At 34.9% G+C, this 19957-nt stretch overlaps 1 protein-coding gene across 1 annotated transcript in view; it reads left to right on the forward strand.

The window, feature by feature from the left end:
- Window positions 1-6481: 6481 nt before the first annotated feature.
- Window positions 6482-19957, forward strand: part of LOC142346074 (ubiquilin-2-like) — a 59796-nt gene continuing 46320 nt past the window's right edge. Inside the window, exons 1-5 of the mRNA XM_075398573.1 lie at window positions 6482-6642; window positions 6715-6817; window positions 7285-7551; window positions 7957-8075; window positions 10010-10189. Coding sequence (XP_075254688.1) covers window positions 6529-6642; window positions 6715-6817; window positions 7285-7551; window positions 7957-8075; window positions 10010-10189 — 783 coding nt within the window. The 5' untranslated portion in view covers window positions 6482-6528. The remainder of the gene's footprint in view (window positions 6643-6714; window positions 6818-7284; window positions 7552-7956; window positions 8076-10009; window positions 10190-19957) is intronic.

Raw genomic sequence — 19957 nt, forward strand, 5'->3', positions numbered from 1 at the left:
TATGGTGTATCAAAGTCTGGAATCTAAGTTGAAGCCCAACAAATTAATATTGCTAGAGAAATTGGCCTCTGCGGGAAATTAAATATCGCTATTTAAATAATTATTTCAACTATTAAACATGTACACAGTTTTTTTAATTTATTTGAGCTTATCAACATTTAACCACTTTTGCAGGGTCGAACGTGACAAACCAATAGCCCCTTGATTTATTGAAGCACGGTAAAAAAAATAGATTGCAGTGTCCTTCAAAAAAATGATAATTGACATCAAGACGTTCAAAGAAAACTTTCAAAAGAACAAGATAGCATCAAAAAAGAACAGGACTTAGAAGAGATCCTTGAAGAAAACCAGTTTTCTATAGTTCTTGGCATCGAATATTCAACATCAACCAACACTTATTGAGATCTAATATTCAGATAACTATTTAAAAATATAAGCACACTATCTTTTTAAAAAACCTGTTTCAAGAATTGAAAGAACTAATTCATGATCAACAGTTTCGAGGACATCTGATAGATCACGTCCAATATAAAAAGTGCTTTTTTTATCTTATCTAAATTGAGAAGCAAAAAAATATCTGTAGGCACTTTGTTTTATACTAAATAGACTATTCTTTTCACGATGTTCACGCATTTGCATGAAAGCCGCCAGTTCTAATAGTTTTGAAATGTTAATTATGTTTGATATGGGTCGCTAGTTTTAAAAACTTCATTATCAGAGTTTGCTTTCTACAAGTGGGGCTTAACATTGGCAATGACTGTGGAAAAATTTTGCCTTCAGCTGTTTTAATTTGGAAGATGTTGTAAATCTTGACCAAGAAGCAATTTTATGGTGGCAAACTATTTACGATAACAATTTTTCATCAACGTATTCTCAATGTATAATCTACGACTCCCTTTAAATTTTTCTCAAAACACAAATAGGTAATTTTCATGTCCTCATTTTAGTACAGATGTTTTCGACTGTCCATATTTACGGTCTGATCAACGCTCGTCATGAAAAATGGGCATTGATATTTATTAGTTTTTATTTGTTTTTTTGGAGTGTTAGAACGGAATCCAAAAAATTCTCAAATATTATAAACATATCCCATGCTTCATCAAATTTTGAGGCAACATCAGTCATTAAGCATGGCTTTAAAACATTTAGAACCAAACCTCATCCATTTTCTCTACATCAATTGATGTTGAGATTTGCGTTCTTTCACATTGCTGTGCAACAAGCAAATAAACAATGGTCCGAAGAAGTAATAAAGCTATTCGATTTAACATTAATTGAAATATTGTTTCACACTATAACAACGTCAAGAATCCCAACACTTCCATGCTTTCTCTCGTACACGTAGTGGGTCAAGCCGAGATCCTCGAAAAATGGGTTTCACATTTTCGATACATCGTTACTTACTTTAATTGAAAAGTAAAAATCACCCAGCAGAACAATCTTGTCGCTTTGTAGCCTTTTTCCACAAAGAATGGTACAGTGATCAATGGAAGATTTAGCACTTAATCAAATTGGTCGATAAACAGCTATTCCTAAATAACTGGTGGCCCCAACAGTTAAAGAGGCATAACACCATTCAAAAATCTAGAGGAAAACTTTACAAAATTTTCCGAATTGAGATCACATCTGTAAAAGAGGCAAATTCCACTTAATTTTATTAAGTCTTGGTGCGCTATGGAAAAGAAATCCTGGAGGACAACACTGTTTTAGAAAAGAATCGTCGTATGAGTTGTTCGTAATCCACAATTCTACAAATCCTCCGAAACTAATTTCATTTATTGCCATGAGGGCATTTACGTCTTTCGTTTTGTTCCTGACAGAGCGTACATGAAGCTGAAAAATATTTGGTTCTGTAGATCTTTTTTTGTCCTTTATTTTAGCTTTATTTGGTTAAAAATTTGACACCATAACGCTTTCAGGCCAAAAATCAGGTAACTCAATTATCTTCACATCAAACTTAAATACACAACGGAAAGCTTTTTCGCGAGCTTCTGACTTCGGAATTTGGCGAATATGAAGTAGTTAAATGTAATTTTCTCCACAGTACTTCTTCAATTCTGATGTTGTAATGTTCTGAATCAATCAACCTATATACAAATGACGACGCTTCGAGGGGCTTGAACACCCTTGATGACTGGAGGATTGGGGTCCGTTCCAAATTTTACCTCCTCAGTTGATCTTAGTTTTCTCTCTACAGTTTCCATTTCATATACATCCGCCTTTCTCTTTTTGTTTACTGTCGCACTGTGATAACTGGATAAGCTGTCGTTTTGATTTCTGTGGGGTCAATTTTTTGCAACTGTTAGAAAAAATTCCGGTTTCTTTATCAACGCTATCTCATTGCGTAGCATTGTCATCTCGCGAATCAGAGAATCAACACAATCGAGATTTTTTTCATCGGCCGTATTTCTATCCAGCGCAGATAGTTCTGCAGTAAAGACAGGAGTACGATCAGCACATGTACAGAAGTACAATCTTTTGACATTTGCGGTAATTGAAATTCTCAAACAAGTGAACATATATTTTCTTACATTTGACACAAAATTAATTACACACATTTCAATAGTACAATGCAAGGCTGGTTACAAAAATTGCAGGGAGGTTTGGGCGGTGTCAATGGTGGTGGGGGCACCCTTGTAACCAAAGGGAGACTCAGGAAAGTGGCCGCTAGGGGCCTAAACTAATTAGTAAAACAAATGTGGAGAACAATCCCACAAAAAAACATGTCGATATGCATCCGCTACATCAAGTCGAAAATGTACTTTTACTCAGATGTAAATATTTTTTAGATACGATTGTAGATATGTAAAAATTCGTTTTAAATTTCCTTGAATGATTGATTTTAGTGCTTTGCATTTCATTTAGGGCTTTTCATTTTAGCATTTTGTATTGTTTATAACCTGACGATGAACTCAGAGTTCGAAAACGTTCGTCTGAAGGTTTTAAATTGATAATCCTTTTTTAAATCTCAATCCCACCAAACGTTTGGCCAAGAAAAAAAGTTTGATATGACCAAAAATGTAGGAAAACAACCAAACAGACGCGGAAAACTCTCTCGCCAAATGCTTGGTACCAAAGTTGGAATTGTAGATAACACTCGTATAATTTTTTTCGCCAGAATCTGAAATCTCCGGTAACTGGGCTACTCAAACAAAGTGCGGCCTCTGATACCACAGTAAATAACAACAATCAAGAGCTCAAGCGGAATTAAATAGCCTCAGGGTGCACTCGGAGACTATTTAATAAGTTTATCACAACAAACTAGTCCGCGGCCTTGTCTCGTAAAAAATTTTTTGATTTTTTTTGCTCTCTCAAGAACCATGCAATTCCTAGGAGAGGATTTGTACTTGAACACATTACGTATGCTTTTTATTTTTCTTTACTGGCTTCTGTGAATAGCTTATTCCAGAACAGTTTGTTGTGTGGGCAAGTTTTTTTCGATATGTGTTGCTTGCTGCAGTCTCGATATCTTCCTTGATGGTGTCCCAGGTATGGGGAACGACGCCCTTGAATTGAACGGTTTCCGTCAATACCTCGAGTATCCGTGACCAATTTTCCCAATCGGCTTTTTCAAACCGTGGTTTTGTAATTGTTTTGGTTCGCTCGACGTTTCCGTGTTGTGAAACTATTACTGGGACATGTCTACTCAGGGGTGCTCAATTGAATAGTTCCGTTTCATCTTCGGTGGTCAAGGATATGTTATTGGAGTTGCTGACCCTGCCTTGAAGAATGCATAGGTCGATTACACTTGCCATTTTTGGAGAGAAAGGTGGGTTGTCCATCGTTGAGTATTGTAATTAGATTAATGAGGTTATCATGTAAAATTTGCGCGTGTGAACTGTACTTCGAGTCTCCCCAGGACCAATGTCGAGCGTTGCACTCCCCCAGAAAGACGATGCCTTCAAGTTTGTTTTTGTATGCATGTTCGAATGCTTTTTTCATTTGTTCAATCCACTTCTGCATATGGCCATTGGATTGGATTGTGCAGAAGCATGACATTGTTTTAATAAAGTATATAGGGACCAAGTACCCTCAGCTACTATCTGAAAATCAATAAGAAAAATTATATTTTCTGCTTTTTCTTGTAGTTGAGGGCCTCTTGTTTGTAGTGCATGATGTGAAGATTCATCGCCAATAATGATAGTCACCATCAAAGGGATAAGGGGCCCCACAACCGCTGCCTCTTAATTTTTTTAAATATATATTCTCCCTTGTAATTGAAATGCAGAAGATCCAAATCATGCATTTATACATTTAGATTAAGTATTAATGGTTTACGGGCTCTGAAGCAATTTCTTTATGTTCCTTTCTGCACTGCACAACATTCTGAGTAAACATATCGACTTAACAACGAAAGAAAACAGAAAAGCACGAATAACACAGCAATTTTGGAAATTCTTAGAAAAGTTCAACGAAGCCAATCTATGTACCTGGAGGATACTCTGCCAATGCACGAACTGTAACCAACATTCCAAACTTACTCATTAATGACATAAAGGGTGAAAACCCATGGTATATCCCTAAAGACTTCGCTACTACTACTACTACTACTACTACTACTACTTTGATTCAAATATCCATTTTGTAACACTGTTCTGCATGTCAAATTCACTTGGTTTTTTCTAGTTGGAAACCATCTTAGGAATGTAAAGGTCAAATTGGCACTCCATAACATAACACGTGTATGCATTTTGTTTTCCAATTCCTTTCTGATTGATTTCAGGAACTTTTCGTTTGACCCCCCCCCCTCTCTCTCTCTCTCTCTCTCTCTCTCTCTCTCTCTCTCTCTCTCTCTCTCTTAGTGGGTGCATATGGTTTGCATTCATACATACGTGCCATATTTTACGTATTTAGTATGCAATAGCACGTTTTCTGTCATGTGGGGTGCGTAACGTACTGGGAGGGGGAGAAACGAAAGATCCTCAATTCCTTACATGATGGTTGAACTAAACTTCTATTCATTAAGCTTGTGGGGTAGTTATTTTTTTATTTAAGTGATATCTAAACATTTTTACTGGCGCCCCTGAACGGTTTTCGATTGGGTCTCGGAATCGATCGAAAAATTTCAGAGGCTCTAAAGTTTAAAAGATACGTTACGAAAAAAGTTACGTATTTACGGTGCTAGGAAAATTGGCCCACAGGGCATTTAGCCGACAAAAAATGAGAAATTTAGCCGACAGTTTTCATAATTGGTAATAAAAGTCAATAATTGGTCCTTAAATCAGTAGTTCGGTTGGGAGATATTCATATCAAGTCCCACGGGCCGAAGAGACATGGCCATGGCCCGCGAGGCATGGCCAGATGCGGTAAAATACGGTCCGACCACGGATAGACCTTCGTTACACTAGTTGATGAAAAAACCGGTCGGTATATTTGCCCGCTTACGAAAGTATTTTAAATTGGCCAATCACAGCTTTAGAATAAATTTTATTGCTCATTTTACTTAAATTGTAGGTTAAATTACTCAATTTTTTTGGTTGTCGGCTAAACGCCCTGTCGGCCAATACGGCGGCCACCCGTATTTACCTCAGAAATTGACAATGACCAAATTTTTAATTGCTCTAAAGCGAAGTTTAGTAATTATGTTACTCCTGTGGTCTTTTTTATGCGATTTTTTGCTTAAATCAATTTTTCGTTTGACCTCTTTTAACTCTGTGAGAACCTCGCGTCTTACTAGTCTCTAAATATGTGATTCACCAAAATTTCAGAGAGATAATTTCAGGGTTTGGCGGGCAGTTCTTAAGCTTGAAAGTTTGACCACTCCCCCTACCTCCAGGGATTTGGAAAAATTAATTGCAATTAATTGGCTAGACAAAAAGAGGAACAATCAATTAATTTAATTGGCAAAACCAAAAAATCAAATATTTCAATAATTGCAATTATTGATCAATTAAATTTGATCATCTATCAATAATTTTTTAAAACAATTTAGCCTTGATTTACCCAAAAAGTAACGCAAATGGTTACATTATCTGAATCATTCAATATTTCAACTGGAAACTTTCTAAGACGAACAGGTCAACACTAAAATATGTCAAACTACATACGATCTGCGACACAAAATCTTAATCTGGGAACTTTTCGTCTAGTTCAGGTTTCCGATGTGGGAGAATGTTGTTTTAATTTTTTCCATTTATTGGGCAATTAATTGTGCATTTCCAATCAATTATTGCAATTAAATTGGGGTCACCAATCAATTATTGCAATCAATTAATTGGCAATTATTGCAATTCCAATTAATTTTTCCAAATCCCTGCCTCCCTCTCGTCCAGCCCTCCTAATTCTGCCGCATCCGCCTCCCAAACGATTGCTTGAACCTCCTCCTCCCTCCCCCCCCCCCCCCCGATGCTAGCATCCCTAAGCCCAGTTGGCTGCTACCGCTCGCCAGTCGTTTGAGAGCAACTCTCCCGACATTAGTCGGTTATGTTTTCAAATATGTTATCTTATAATCAATTCTATTTTCTCATTTTTTCCTGTTTTTATTTCGCAGCTTTTCTTTTGTCAGATTTGTTTGAGTTTCTAGGTTGAATGTCGGAAAGCTCTACTATCAAAATTTTCATCAAGACGCCCAGCGATAAGCTGACCGATGAAACAAAAGATCGACTAGGAGTCGAAGTTAAACCAGATGAAACCATAGCTAAAGTAAAAAAATAGTTTCTTAGCCTTTCATAATTTGACTCAGCCCGTCTTCAGAGGATGAATTTTTTGTTTAAGGTGAAAGAGTTAGTCGCTGAGAAACACAATGCCGTTGGAAAAACAATACTTCTGATTTATGCAGGCAAAATTCTGAAGGACGATGAAAGTCTGTCGGGACTTGGTAAGTCATTGTAATAGAGAATAGATGTAATTAGACTTCCGAAGCATTAAATATTGATATCTTTATTCTGAAAATGAAAGCTTCTATTTTCTAATTATTGTCAGAGAAATATGGATTTGTTCATTGTTTAGCTTGATAAAAATAGTAAGCAGTTTCGTATTACATATGATTTACACTTTGAGTTTTACGATAGAAAACGACGAAGTAAATAAGATAAAGCGTTTGCCTCATTTGGAAGCCTTAAACTTGGCGCTTTTTGTTTCGCAGATTGTGAGAGTCAGGGTGTTGGTAGCTCGATGCAAAAAAACTATGTTTTTCATGGAGTTCTAGGAAACAAGTCATTACAAAAATAAATTACTGATCGGGTTTGAAACAAGATTCGCGCATTATTCATCCCATTCGCAGCTCTGTTCTTAACAAATTTTCTCTTATAAGCAGAAAATTTCATATATATGATTCTTTTGCAGGAATTAAAGATGGTTGCGCAATTCACATGGTAATAAGAGGCCAGAATCAAACTGCCGGCTCTACTGCAACTACAACGAGCAACAACACCACTACTGAAAACTCAACTTCGACTCCTAATATGTCCTCAACCCCTGGTGCTCCCACAAGTAACACGACATCAAGTGCTGGAAATACTAGATCACCTGGTGCTGGTTTTAATCTTTTTGGTGCCGGAGGTGGAAGCGATTTTGCGCAGATGCAGAGACAAATGCAGCAGCAGATGCGAGGTAACGCTTAAAAACTTTATCTTGTTCGCTTCGGGCTTAAACCCGGCCTGTGTAAAATGAATGAATGAAATTGCTCTGACAAGTTCTTATAAACGAATGGAAAATCAGGTGTTCAATTAACCGAAGTGCCTGTTTGTTGTGTTACGTAATGAAGATGATTTTACGTTGTGCTCAGCAGAAGTTAGCATTGTCCGATCACGTAGAATAAAGCACGTTTCAGTTGAATAAATTTTTGCGATCATTAGCAAGCAGCCGTATTGTAGTTTGGTCATCGTTGATCGATCGGTTCGATAGTTCTTTAGTCAAGCGTTTTGTAAGGCTCGTGCAATTCATTTTCAATTATCGCAGTGCCGATTAAATTTTTATTTTCTTGGGACGTTAAGCAAATTAAACCTCTTTCTTTAGACAACCCACAACTTTTGAGGCAAATTATGGACGATCCGATGGTTCAAAATATGATGAGCAATCCTGACCTGATGAGAAATCTCATGATGAGCAACCCACAAATGCAGCAAATCATTCAGGTAACCGCATCAAGGAACTATTCTTAAAAACCGCGAAGCTATAGCGGATTGCCATAATTGATCTCATTGCATTGACTTTTTTCATGACACGAAAATCTTCGGTTTTTAATCAGTTAAGTGTCACGGAAACAGGATGTAAGAGTTAATGCCGCACGTGTAAACTAGTGTTTAGGCCTTCTCTTGGTTTTTTCTATTTCGTCAAGAATTTTGTTACGGCCATATGACGTCACAACCACTTCAAATCTTCTTTTTGTTTATTCGTTCATGCAATTTCAACTGAAGTGCGTGCGTGACGTCATTTTTCACTCTTATTGGAGCGAGTTTTTTGTTCAATCGCGTGATTAAGTTTTCGTTCACACGTGACTTAACTCACTGTCAAAAATGACTTCACTTTGAAATTGACTTTTCTTTGAAATCGACTTTTCTTTACTTGAATTCAAAGAGATAAGGTCAAGTGAATGTGTGGTCGTTTTTTGCCGTCTTAGACTGCAGATCTACGCGGCTATTGCGGCTGTTTTCAAAGCAGTTGTTAGTAGCCTTAAACCTATAGCTGGGGCTACTATTGGCCTTCTCTTGGTGTTCTTTGTTTCCTCAATATTTTTGTTAAGACCATATGACGTCACAAATCTGCTTTTTTTGTTCATTCGATCATTCAATTTCAACCAAATTGCATGCGTGACGCCATTTTTCTCTCATAGGTGAGAGTGTTTGTCATTTGGGTGATAAAGTTTTTGGTCACACGTGACTTACCTCACCCTCAAAAGTGACTTCTTCAATTTGAAATTGACTTTTCTTCTACATTTGATTTTTACTTCAATTTAATGAGATAAGGTCAAGTGAGTGTGTGTCACTCTAATTGAAGGGTATTTGTGAGCAACTAATAGAATCAGCAAAAAGTTAATTAAATTCCTAATCAAAATTTAAGATCTCAGCATTTAATGAAGAAGTTTTTTGTCGGTTTCTTTTATCTGTTTGAGACTGCATATCTACAAAGCTATCGCGGATATTTTCTAAAATCTGCCAGCTAGGTTAATATCTTTGTGGGACTGCTCATCTATGGAGCTATGCGGCTTTTTCTGGCAATCTGTCGGCTATGTTGTTTTAACTCGAACTTTATGGTTTCAAACGGGTCGTCTTACATTTGTTCGCTATTAAATGTATCCATTTACATGTACCATATTTAGCATATATCTATCAGACTTTAAATTGCCATTTTGAGTTCTTTTTTGTAATTGCGATGGAAAATTTTTGCCTGGCCATTTTTGTGCATTTGAGCTAGAACATTCTTTGACTTTTCAGGTGACTTTTTCACGCCTCTCTGCTTCATTTTTGACTAATCACAATTGCTCTCACTCCAAAATTAAGTTTCTTGCTAAATTAAAAGCGATTGTCAGATAGGAAATTACTGGGGACTGATAGCTGAGTGATGAATGCTTCTGTCAGATGCTTTCCTATTCAGTTGGTAATTTGAAATGGTTATAGGGGCATTGTTTTTAAGAGGAGACACCCGAATATGCCTGTTAGTTATATATGCCTGTTAGTTCTAAAATAAATAAAAATGTGTTTGCTTTCACCCTCCCACTTAGCCCTCCCTCCCAATTTACCCCCCCCCCCCCCATAATTTTTTGAAGAATGAGAAAGTGGTAAAGGGATTGTTTCTTTTAGAAGTAAGAACACTGTGATTTCATTCTGAGAGTCAAACGAAGTTTGGTTTGGTCCAATTGCTGAATCGTGTCAGAAAACGAAAAATCTTTTAAACATCGGACGAAAAATCATCCATTGTGACAAGATTTTTTGTTTTCTAACACGATTCGACAATTTTTAAGTTTATCAACAATTTTTTGTGACTTTTATATTTTCTTGAGATAATCGAGCTAACGATTTCAGAAATGTGACAAGATGTTAAAAGGGCTCATTTGGCCTAATTGTTTCAGCAAAACCCTGAGATCAACCATCTTTTGAACAACCCAAATCTGATGCGGCAGACGATGGAGATTGCAAGGAACCCTGCCATGAGGGAAGAGATGATCCGACACCAAGATAGAGCCATGTCTAATCTGGAGAACCTCCCGGGAGGATTTGATGCCCTTTCCCGATTATTTAATGATGTCCAGGTTAATAGGGTTTTGCTATTCTCATTTTGAACTTCTGAATGTTTTTAATAGGTAAATACAAGTTTCAATCAAACCAAATATAAATTTGCAATTACTATTTCTTAGATCCTTAAATGAAAACATGAAGGTTCCGCAGGCTGTTGTATTTTTAAAGCCCCCCCCCCCAATGTTTTCCAGTAGAACAAATTTAAACTGCTGTAATTGATTTTGTTTTAACATTTGTTTGTAGTTTACCAAAGATTTTGTTGATCTTATCAACTGGGGGTTTATTAATTTTTGTATCCTTTTTGCTTGCTTCGAGTAATGTTAATTTTTCAGTTCGACAGTTTTTTCGACAAAATTTCCATTCAAATAATTGTTCGCCTCACATGGTGCTCCTAGCATAGTTTCTCTCAGTTGAAATGCTCATTTGAAGCTAGCCGCTACTGACGGAAGCTAACTCCTCGCCAGTTCCCGGACTGTCTGTTATGTTTGTAGTTAGTCCCGCGCGAAGAGTAGTTTCGTTCTTCTAAATTTATTGTTAATTCATTTTGTTGCAATTACCGCTGTATTTTTATAAGACTTCCGTTTTTATAATTCATCCATGATTTCATTTGTACAATGAAAATTTGTATCAGTGCAAACTGATTTATGTTAAACTTCACTACTTTTTATTTAAAGCCATTCGTATATAAAAAAACGAAGGAGTACTAAAAGTGCCACTTGAGGAACGCCCTGTCCTAAAGTTACATTAATCGTATAATTTTCGTTGAAAAGATCACTGTTTCCTGTCAGAAAGAAAACTTTCGAACATAGTAACTGCTCTCTTTGAGAGTCCACGGGCTTTAAAATTATTTTTAAAAATGCGACTTCATTTTGAATTTAAAGCTTAACTTGTTAGTTCTCATGATTGTCAAAGTGGTATTGCTATATTTCAGCGAGGTTTCCAGCAGAATTTACATTTTAGAAACCAAAATTGTTTTCGGCTGCAAAATGTTTTCGCCTGGAAGAAATTCGGTGGCATGTTTTTGGGTCTCTCTAAGATTTTGCAAACCTTGGAGTGATTGAATTTAGTACATAATTTTAAATTAGTTTCAATGCTCCTTTTTGTGTAGATTGGACTCAAAAACTATTTTGAGATTTCCGGAGAATTATCTTGGTAATGCAAATTTTTAAAACAAACAGTAAATGAATCCCTAATTATTTTATTAGGCTTTATTGTTATTTTACTGTGGACTCTGAAGTGACCATATATCAGAGAGTCGAGTTTCGTGTTATGGGTCGAAATAAAGTCTTTTTTAAGTCAATGTGAAACGATTTATATTTAGGCCATTGGCAAAATTTATTCCTTTTCATTCATGCGACTGTCTCCAGTTGCGAATTGAGATCCAAATCAATTTTATTCGCTTCAAATTTTTGTTTCACATGAAGTTTGTGTGTATTTGCGAAGCGTTTTTTCAAAAAAAAATTGGTACAGAACAAACAATGATATAATCGCTTTCTTATCAATTTCTTTTGGCCTTAACGAAAAAAACTTGAGCTTCTTTTATTATAGCTGCGAAGCTGTAAGCTGAGCGTAGCTATATTGCGGTGCTCTTGGTTTTTTGTTTCGTCGTCTGACGCTCTTTTTTCGTTTTACATTTGTTCACACCGCAAAGCTGAAAAAGTCAAATTTTCTGAATGACTTCTTCCTCTCACTAACGGCATTTGCGCGCGTGACGTCATTTCTCACTCGCTTTTGCGAAAGATTTTAGGTTATTTGTGATTAGATTTTGATCATACGTGACTTACCTCACTCAATAAAATGACTTTTGCACTTTAAAACTTAAGTTTAATTTGAATTTGTGTAAGGTCAAAGGAACTCATTTGTGCAGTAAAGGTCCTAATACGAGGCTTCTTCGGAATGAATTTTAACAAGCTTTATTAATTTATCGCTGAATGTTTTTTACCTAGCTTTTTGAGCGGCGTTGTTTTTTTTTCAATTTAGATCTGTATCTGTTTCTATCTCTATTATATGGCATGCAGGTCTATTCTTTCGCAGCTATTCCGGCAATCTGCCGGCTATGTTCTCTCTTCCTGGATAAGCCATGATCAGATTATTAAGCCTTTGATATTTCAATGTTTGACATGCCTTGCTTGCACTATCATTCAAAAGTGAAGAATTTGTCGAATAATGTAATTAATAGCCGCCGTCAGCCTCTCAACGGCTATTATTTAGGCGCACTCCTTTTTTACGATTCAAAGAATTTGAATTGTATTGGGCGCTGTCTTTTTAATTGCTCTCAAACGAAGTTTGTAGCAATTATATTAGTCCTGTCAATCTTTTTTTAATGCGATTTTTTGCTTGATCGATTTTTCGTCTGACTCTTTTGACTTTGTCCTCAAAAACGGGATAAACAGGTAGCGCCCAGCAGGCATTAAGTGCTCTTAGAGTCTTTAAACTCTCTGTCAGCTCAAACTGTTTTGGAGACTTATACGTATGGTGTGAAGGGCGGAAGGGAGGTTGAAGACACCCCCACTGTTGAACCCCCGCCACTATTGCCTCACCCCCCCCCCCCACCGCGTTGTTGCCCCCACTGCCTCCTCCCTCTCCATCAGCCCCCTCGGTGACCCCCTCCCACACACACACATACACACACACACACACACACACACCGTGGCTACGTTCGAACAACCGATCGCTAAAAACACTCAATTTTATACTAATTTTCACAATTTTTTCAAGCTTTTTGAAAAACCGCCATTTTTTGAGTTCTTTCAGCCCTAGGTGTCAAGAAACCTTCTCGAGGGTTTTATAATAGGTTACTGCATAGTTTCTAGTGTTAGTGAAATGGATTCAACATTTTAAAATCAAGAATTTTACCATTGTTTTGACAAAACGTGCAAATTTTTTTGACATTCGTTTTTCAATTTTTTACAGACCCAGGGGCCATAAAACTTCCTCAAGGGTTTAAGAATAAGTCACTGAAAAATTTTTATTGGCCATGGGATAGTTTTAAACTTTTTAATATCCCAAATTTTAGCAATTTTTCTTTTCTAGTTATTTGAAACTTTTTGTTAGGTTTGTCCAGCCTCAAGAGCCGAGGAACCTCCTCTTGGGTATGACAATAATTTACCGTATAGTTTCTAAATAGAATGGAATGCTTTTCAAAATTTCAACACAACGAATTTCAGCGGTTTTTTTTAAAAACCTGCAATTTTTTTTTCAATTTAACGTTCATTGTAATTATTAAGGTTTTTCAGCCTACCAGAAAATCTCCCTTAGGGTTTGATAAAAAGTTACTGGACATTTTTTTTCCATGGATTGGCTTACAACAGATCGCTAAAAACACCCAATTTTATACTAATTTTCACAATTTTTTTCAAGGTTTTAAAGTTTGTCATTTTTTGAGTTCTTTCAGCCCTAGGTGTCAAGAAACCTTCTCGAGGGTTTTATAATAGGTTACTGCATAGTTTCTAGTGTTAGTGAAATGGAGTCCACATTTTAACAATAATTTTACCATTTTTTCACGAAACGTGCAAAGTTTTTCACTTTTTTTGACTTTTATTCTTTTTTCAATTTTTTACAGACCCAGGGGCCAGAAAACTTGCTCAAGGGTTTAAGAATAGGTCGCTGAAAAATTTTTATGGGCCATGGGATAGTTTTAAACTTTTTAATATCCCAAATTTTAGCAATTTTTCTTTTCTAGTTATTTGAAACTTTTTGTTAGGTTTGTCCAGCCTCAAGAGCCGAGGAACCTCCTCTTGGGTATGACAATAATTTACCGTATAGTTTCTAAATAGAATGGAATGCTTTTCAAAATTTCAACACAACGAATTTCAGCGGTTTTTTTTAAAAACCTGCAATTTTTTTTTCAATTTAACGTTCATTTTAATTATTAAGGTTTTTCAGCCTACCAGAAAATCTCCCTTAGGGTTTGATAAAAAGTTACTGGACATTTTTTTTCCATGGATTGGCTTACAACAGATCGCTAAAAACACCCAATTTTATACTAATTTTCACAATTTTTTTCAAGGTTTTAAAGTTTGTCATTTTTTGAGTTCTTTCAGCCCTAGGTGTCAAGAAACCTTCTCGAGGGTTTTATAATAGGTTACTGCATAGTTTCTAGTGTTAGTGAAATGGAGTCCACATTTTAACAATAATTTTACCATTTTTTCACGAAACGTGCAAAGTTTTTCACTTTTTTTGACTTTTATTCTTTTTTCAATTTTTTTACAGACCCAGGGGCCAGAAAACTTCCTCAAGGGTTTAAGAATAAGTCACTGAAAAATTTTTATTGGCCATGGGATAGTTTTAAACTTTTTAATATCCCAAATTTTAGCAATTTTTCTTTTCTAGTTATTTGAAACTTTTTGTTAGGTTTGTCCAGCCTCAAGAGCCGAGGAACCTCCTCTTGGGTATGATAATAATTTACCGTATAGTTTCTAAATAGAATGGAATGCTTTTCAAAATTTCAACACAACGAATTTTAGCGGTTTTTTTAAAAAACCTGCAATTTTTTCTCAATTTAACGTTTATTGTAATTATTAAGGTTTTTCAGCCTACCAGAAAATCTCCTTTAGGATTTGATAAAAAGTTACTGGACAATTTTTTTTCGCCATGGATTGGTTTACAACCGATCGCTAAGAATACTCACTTCTTTACCAATTTTCACAATTTTTTTCAAGGTTTTAAAGTTTGTCATTTTTTGAGTTCTTTCAGCCCTAGGTGTCAAGAAACCTTCTCGAGGGTTTTATAATAGGTTACTGCATAGTTTCTATTGTTAGTGAAATGGAGTCCACATTTTAACAATAATTTTACCATTTTTTGACAAAACGTGCAAAGTTTTTCAATTTTTTTGACTTTTATTCATTTCTCAATTTTTTACCGACACAGGGGCCAGAAAACTTCCTCAAGGGTTTAAGAATAAGTCACTGAAAAATTTTTATTGGCCATGGGATAGTTTTAAACTTCTTAATATCACAAATTTTAGCAATTTTTCTTTTCTAGTTATTTGAAACTTTTTGTTAGGTTTGTCCAGCCTCAAGAGCTGAGGAACCTCCTCTTGGGTATGACAATATTTTACCGTATAGTTTCTAAATAGAATGGAATGTTTTTCAAAATTTCAACACAACGAATTTTAGCGGTTTTTTTAAAAAAAAGCCTGCAATTTTTTTTTCAATTTAACGTTTATTGTAATTATTAAGGTTTTTCAGCCTACCAGAAAATCTCCCTTAGGGTTTGATAAAAAGTTACTGGACTTTTTTTTCCATGGATTGGCTTACAACAGATCGCTAAAAACACCAATTTTATACTAATTTTCACAATTTTTTTCAAGGTTTTAAAGTTTGTCATTTTTTGAGTTCTTTCAGCCCTAGGTGTCAAGAAACCTTCTCGAGGGTTTTAATAGGTTACTGCATAGTTTCTAGTGTTAGTGAAATGGAGTCAACATTTTAACATCAAGAATTTTACCATTGTTTTGACAAAACGTGCAATTTTTTGACATTCATTTTTTAATTTTTTACAGACCTAGGGGCCCGAAAACTTCCTTAAGGGTTTAAGAATAAGTCACTGAAAAGTTTTTATTGGCCATGGAATAGTTTCAAATTTTTTTATATCACAAATTTTAGCAATTCTTTTGATAAATTTACACTTTTTTTCAAGTTCTATATTCAAGAAAATTGTTGTCAGGTTTCTCCAGCCTCAAGAGCCGAGGAACCTCCTCCAGGGTATGACAATAGGTTACTGTATAGTTTTCTAAATAGAATGGATTGTTTTTCAAGATTTCAACACCACGAATTTTAGCATTTTTCTTTACAAAACTTAAAATTTTTTCAAACATTTATTGTCATTATTCAGGTTTTTCAGCCGAACAGATAATCTCCGTTAGAGTTTGATAAAAAGTTACTGGACATTTTTTGGCCATGGATTGGTTTACAACCGATCGCTAAAAACATTCATTTTTTAAACTAATTTTCACAATTTTTTTTCAAGGTTTTAAAATTTTTGTCATTTTTTGTTCTTTCAGCCCAGCCCTAGGTGTCAAAAAACCTTCTCGAGGGTTTTATAATAGGTTACTGCATAGTTTCTAGTGTGAGTGAAATGGAGTCAACATTTTAACATCAAGAATTTTACCATTGTTTTGACAAAACGTGCAAATTTTTTTGACATTCATTTTTTCATTTTTTACAGACCCAGGGGCACGAAAACTTCCTTAAGGGTTCAAGAATAAGTCACTGAAAAGTTTTTATTGGCCATGGAATAGTTTCAAACTTTTTAATATCACAAATTTTAGCAATTTTTTGATAAATTTACACTTTTTTTCAAGTTCTATTTTCAAGAAAACGTTGTCAGGTTTCTCCAGCTTCAAGAGCCGAGGAACCTCCTCCAGGGTATGACAATAGGTTACTGTATAGTTTTCTAAGTAGAATGGAATGTTTTTCTAGATTTCAACACCACGAATTTTAGCTTTTTTCTTTACAAAACTTACAATTTTTTTAAACATTTATTGTCATTATTCAGGTTTTTCAGCCGAACAGAAAATCTCCGTTAGGCTTTGATAAAAAGTTACTGGACAATTTTTTTTCGCCATGGATTGGTTTACAACCGATCGCTAAGAATACTCACTTCTATACCATTTTTCACAATTTTTTTCAAGGTTTTAAAATGTCTGTCATTTTTAGAGTTCTTTCAGCCCAGCCTTAGGTGTCAAGAAACCTTCTCGAGGATTTTATAATAGGTTACTGCATAGTTTCTAGTGTTAGTGAAATGGAGTCAACATTTTAACATCAAGAATTTTACCATTGTTTTGACAAAACGTACAATTTTTTTGACATTCATTTTTCGATTTTTTACAGACCCAGGGGCCCGAAAACTTCCTTAAGGGCTTAAGAATAAGTCACTGAAATGTTTTTATTGGCCATGGAATAGTTTCAAGCTTTTTAATATCACAAATTTTAGCAATTCTTTTGATAAATTTACACTTTTTTTCAAGTTCTATATTCAAGAAAATTGTTGTCAGGTTTCTCCAGCCTCAAGAGCCGAGGAACCTCCTCCAGGGTATGACAATAGGTTACTGTATAGTTTTCTAAATAGAATGGATTGTTTTTCAAGATTTCAACACCACGAATTTTAGCATTTTTCTTTACAAAACTTAAAATTTTTTCAAACATTTATTGTCATTATTCAGGTTTTTCAGCCGAACAGAAAATCTCCGTTAGAGTTTGATAAAAAGTTACTGGACATTTTTTGGCCATGGATTGGTTTACAACCGATCGCTAAAAACATTCATTTTTTAAACTAATTTTCACAATTTTTTTTCAAGGTTTTAAAATTTTTGTCATTTTTTGTTCTTTCAGCCCAGCCCTAGGTGTCAAAAAACCTTCTCGAGGGTTTTATAATAGGTTACTGCATAGTTTCTAGTGTGAGTGAAATGGAGTCAACATTTCAACATCAAGAATTTTACCATTGTTTTGACAAAACGTGCAAATTTTTTTGACATTCATTTTTTAGTTTTTTGCAGACCCAGGGGCACGAAAACTTCCTCAAGGGTTCAAGAATAAGTCACTGAAAATTTTTTATTGGCCATGGAATAGTTTCAAACTTTTTATTATCACAAATTTTAGCACTTTTGATAAATTTTCACTTTTTTTTCAAGTTCTTATTTCAAGAAAACGTTGTCAGGTTTCTCCAGCTTCAAGAGCCGAGGAACCTCCTCCAGGGTATGACAATAGGTTACTGTATAGTTTTCTAAATAGAATGGAATGTTTTTCTAGATTTCAACACCACGAATTTTAGCATTTTTCTTTACAAAACTTACAATTTTTTTAAACATTTATTGTCATTATTCAGGTTTTTCAGCCGAACAGAAAATCTCCGTTAGGCTTTGATAAAAAGTTACTGGACAATTTTTTTTCGCCATGGATTGGTTTACAACCGATCGCTAAGAATACTCACTTCTATACCAATTTTCACAATTTTTTTCAAGGTTTTAAAATGTATGTCATTTTTAGAGTTCCTTCAGCCCAGCCCTAGGTGTCAAGAAACCTTCTCGAGGATTTTATAATAGGTTACTGCATAGTTTCTAGGGTTAGTGAAATGGAGTCAACATTTTAACATCAAGAATTTTACCATTGTTTTGACAAAACGTGCAAATTTTTTTGACATTCATTTTTTAATTTTTTACAGACCCAGGGGCCCGAAAACTTCCTTAAGGGTTTAAGAATAAGTCACTGAAAAGTTTTTATTGGCCATGTAATAGTTTCAAACTTTCTAATATCACAAATTTTAGCAATTTTTTGATAAATTTACACTTTTTTTCAAGTTCTATATTCAAGAAAATTGTTGTCAGGTTTCTCCAGCCTCAAGAGCCGAGGAACCTCCTCCAGTGTATGACAATAGGTTACTGTATAGTTTTCTAAATAGAATGGATTGTTTTTCAAGATTTCAACACCACGAATTTTAGCATTTTTTTTTTACAAAACTTAAAATTTTTTCAAACATTTATTGTCATTATTCAGGTTTTTCAGCCGAACAGAAAATCTCCGTTAGAGTTTGATAAAAAGTTACTGGACATTTTTTGGCCATGGATTGGTTTACAACCGATCGCTAAAAACATTCATTTTTTAAACTAATTTTCACAATTTTTTTTCAAGGTTTTAAAATTTTTTGTCATTTTTTGTTCTTTCAGCCCAGCCCTAGGTGTCAAAAAACCTTCTCGAGGGTTTTATAATAGGTTACTGCATAGTTTCTAGTGTGAGTGAAATGAAGTCAACATTTTAACATCAAGATTTTTACCATTGTTTTGACAAAACGTGCAAATTTTTTTGACATTCATTTAATTTTTTACAGACCCAGGGGCACGAAAACTTCCTTAAGGGTTCAAGAATAAGTCACTGAAAATTTTTTATTGGCCATGGAATAGTTTCAAACTTTTTATTATCACAAATTTTAGCACTTTTTTGATAAATTTTCACTTTTTTTTCAAGTTCTATTTTCAAGAAAACGTTGTCAGGTTTCTCCAGCTTCAAGAGCCGAGGAACCTCCTCCAGGGTATGACAATAGGTTACTGTATAGTTTTCTAAATAGACTGGAATGTTTTTCTAGATTTCAACACCACGAATTTTAGCATTTTTCTTTACAAAACTTAAAATTTTTTTAAACATTTATTGTCATTATTCAGGTTTTTCAGCCGAACAGAAAATCTCCGTTAGGCTTTGATAAAAAGTGACTGGACAATTTTTTTTCGCCATGGATTGGTTTACAACCGATCGCTAATACTCACTTCTATACCAATTTTCACAATTTTTTTCAAGGTTTTAAAATGTCTGCCATTTTTAGAGTGGTTTCAGCCCAGCCCTAGGTGTCAAGAAACCTTCTCGAGGATTTTATAATAGGTAACTGCATAGTTTCTAGTGTTAGTGAAATGGAGTCAACATTTTAACATCAAGAATTTTACCATTGTTTTGACAAAACGTGCAATTTTTTTTGACATTCATTTTTTAATTTTTTACAGACCCAGGGGCCCGAAAACTTCCTTAAGGGTTTAAGAATAAGTCACTGAAAAGTTTATATTGGCCATGGAATAGTTTCAAACTTTTTAATATCACAAATTTTAGCAATTTTTTGATAAATTTACACTTTTTTTCAAGTTCTATATTCAAGAAAATTGTTGTCAGGTTTCTCCAGCCTCAAGAGCCGAGGAACCTCCTCCAGGGTATGACAATAGGTTACTGTATAGTTTTCTAAATAGAATGGATTGTTTTTCAAGATTTCAACACCACGAATTTTAGCATTTTTCTTTACAAAAC

Source organism: Convolutriloba macropyga, chromosome 9, assembly GCF_964194025.1.
Source record: "Convolutriloba macropyga chromosome 9, txConMacr16.3, whole genome shotgun sequence".
Classification (NCBI taxonomy): Eukaryota; Metazoa; Xenacoelomorpha; order Acoela; family Convolutidae; genus Convolutriloba; species Convolutriloba macropyga.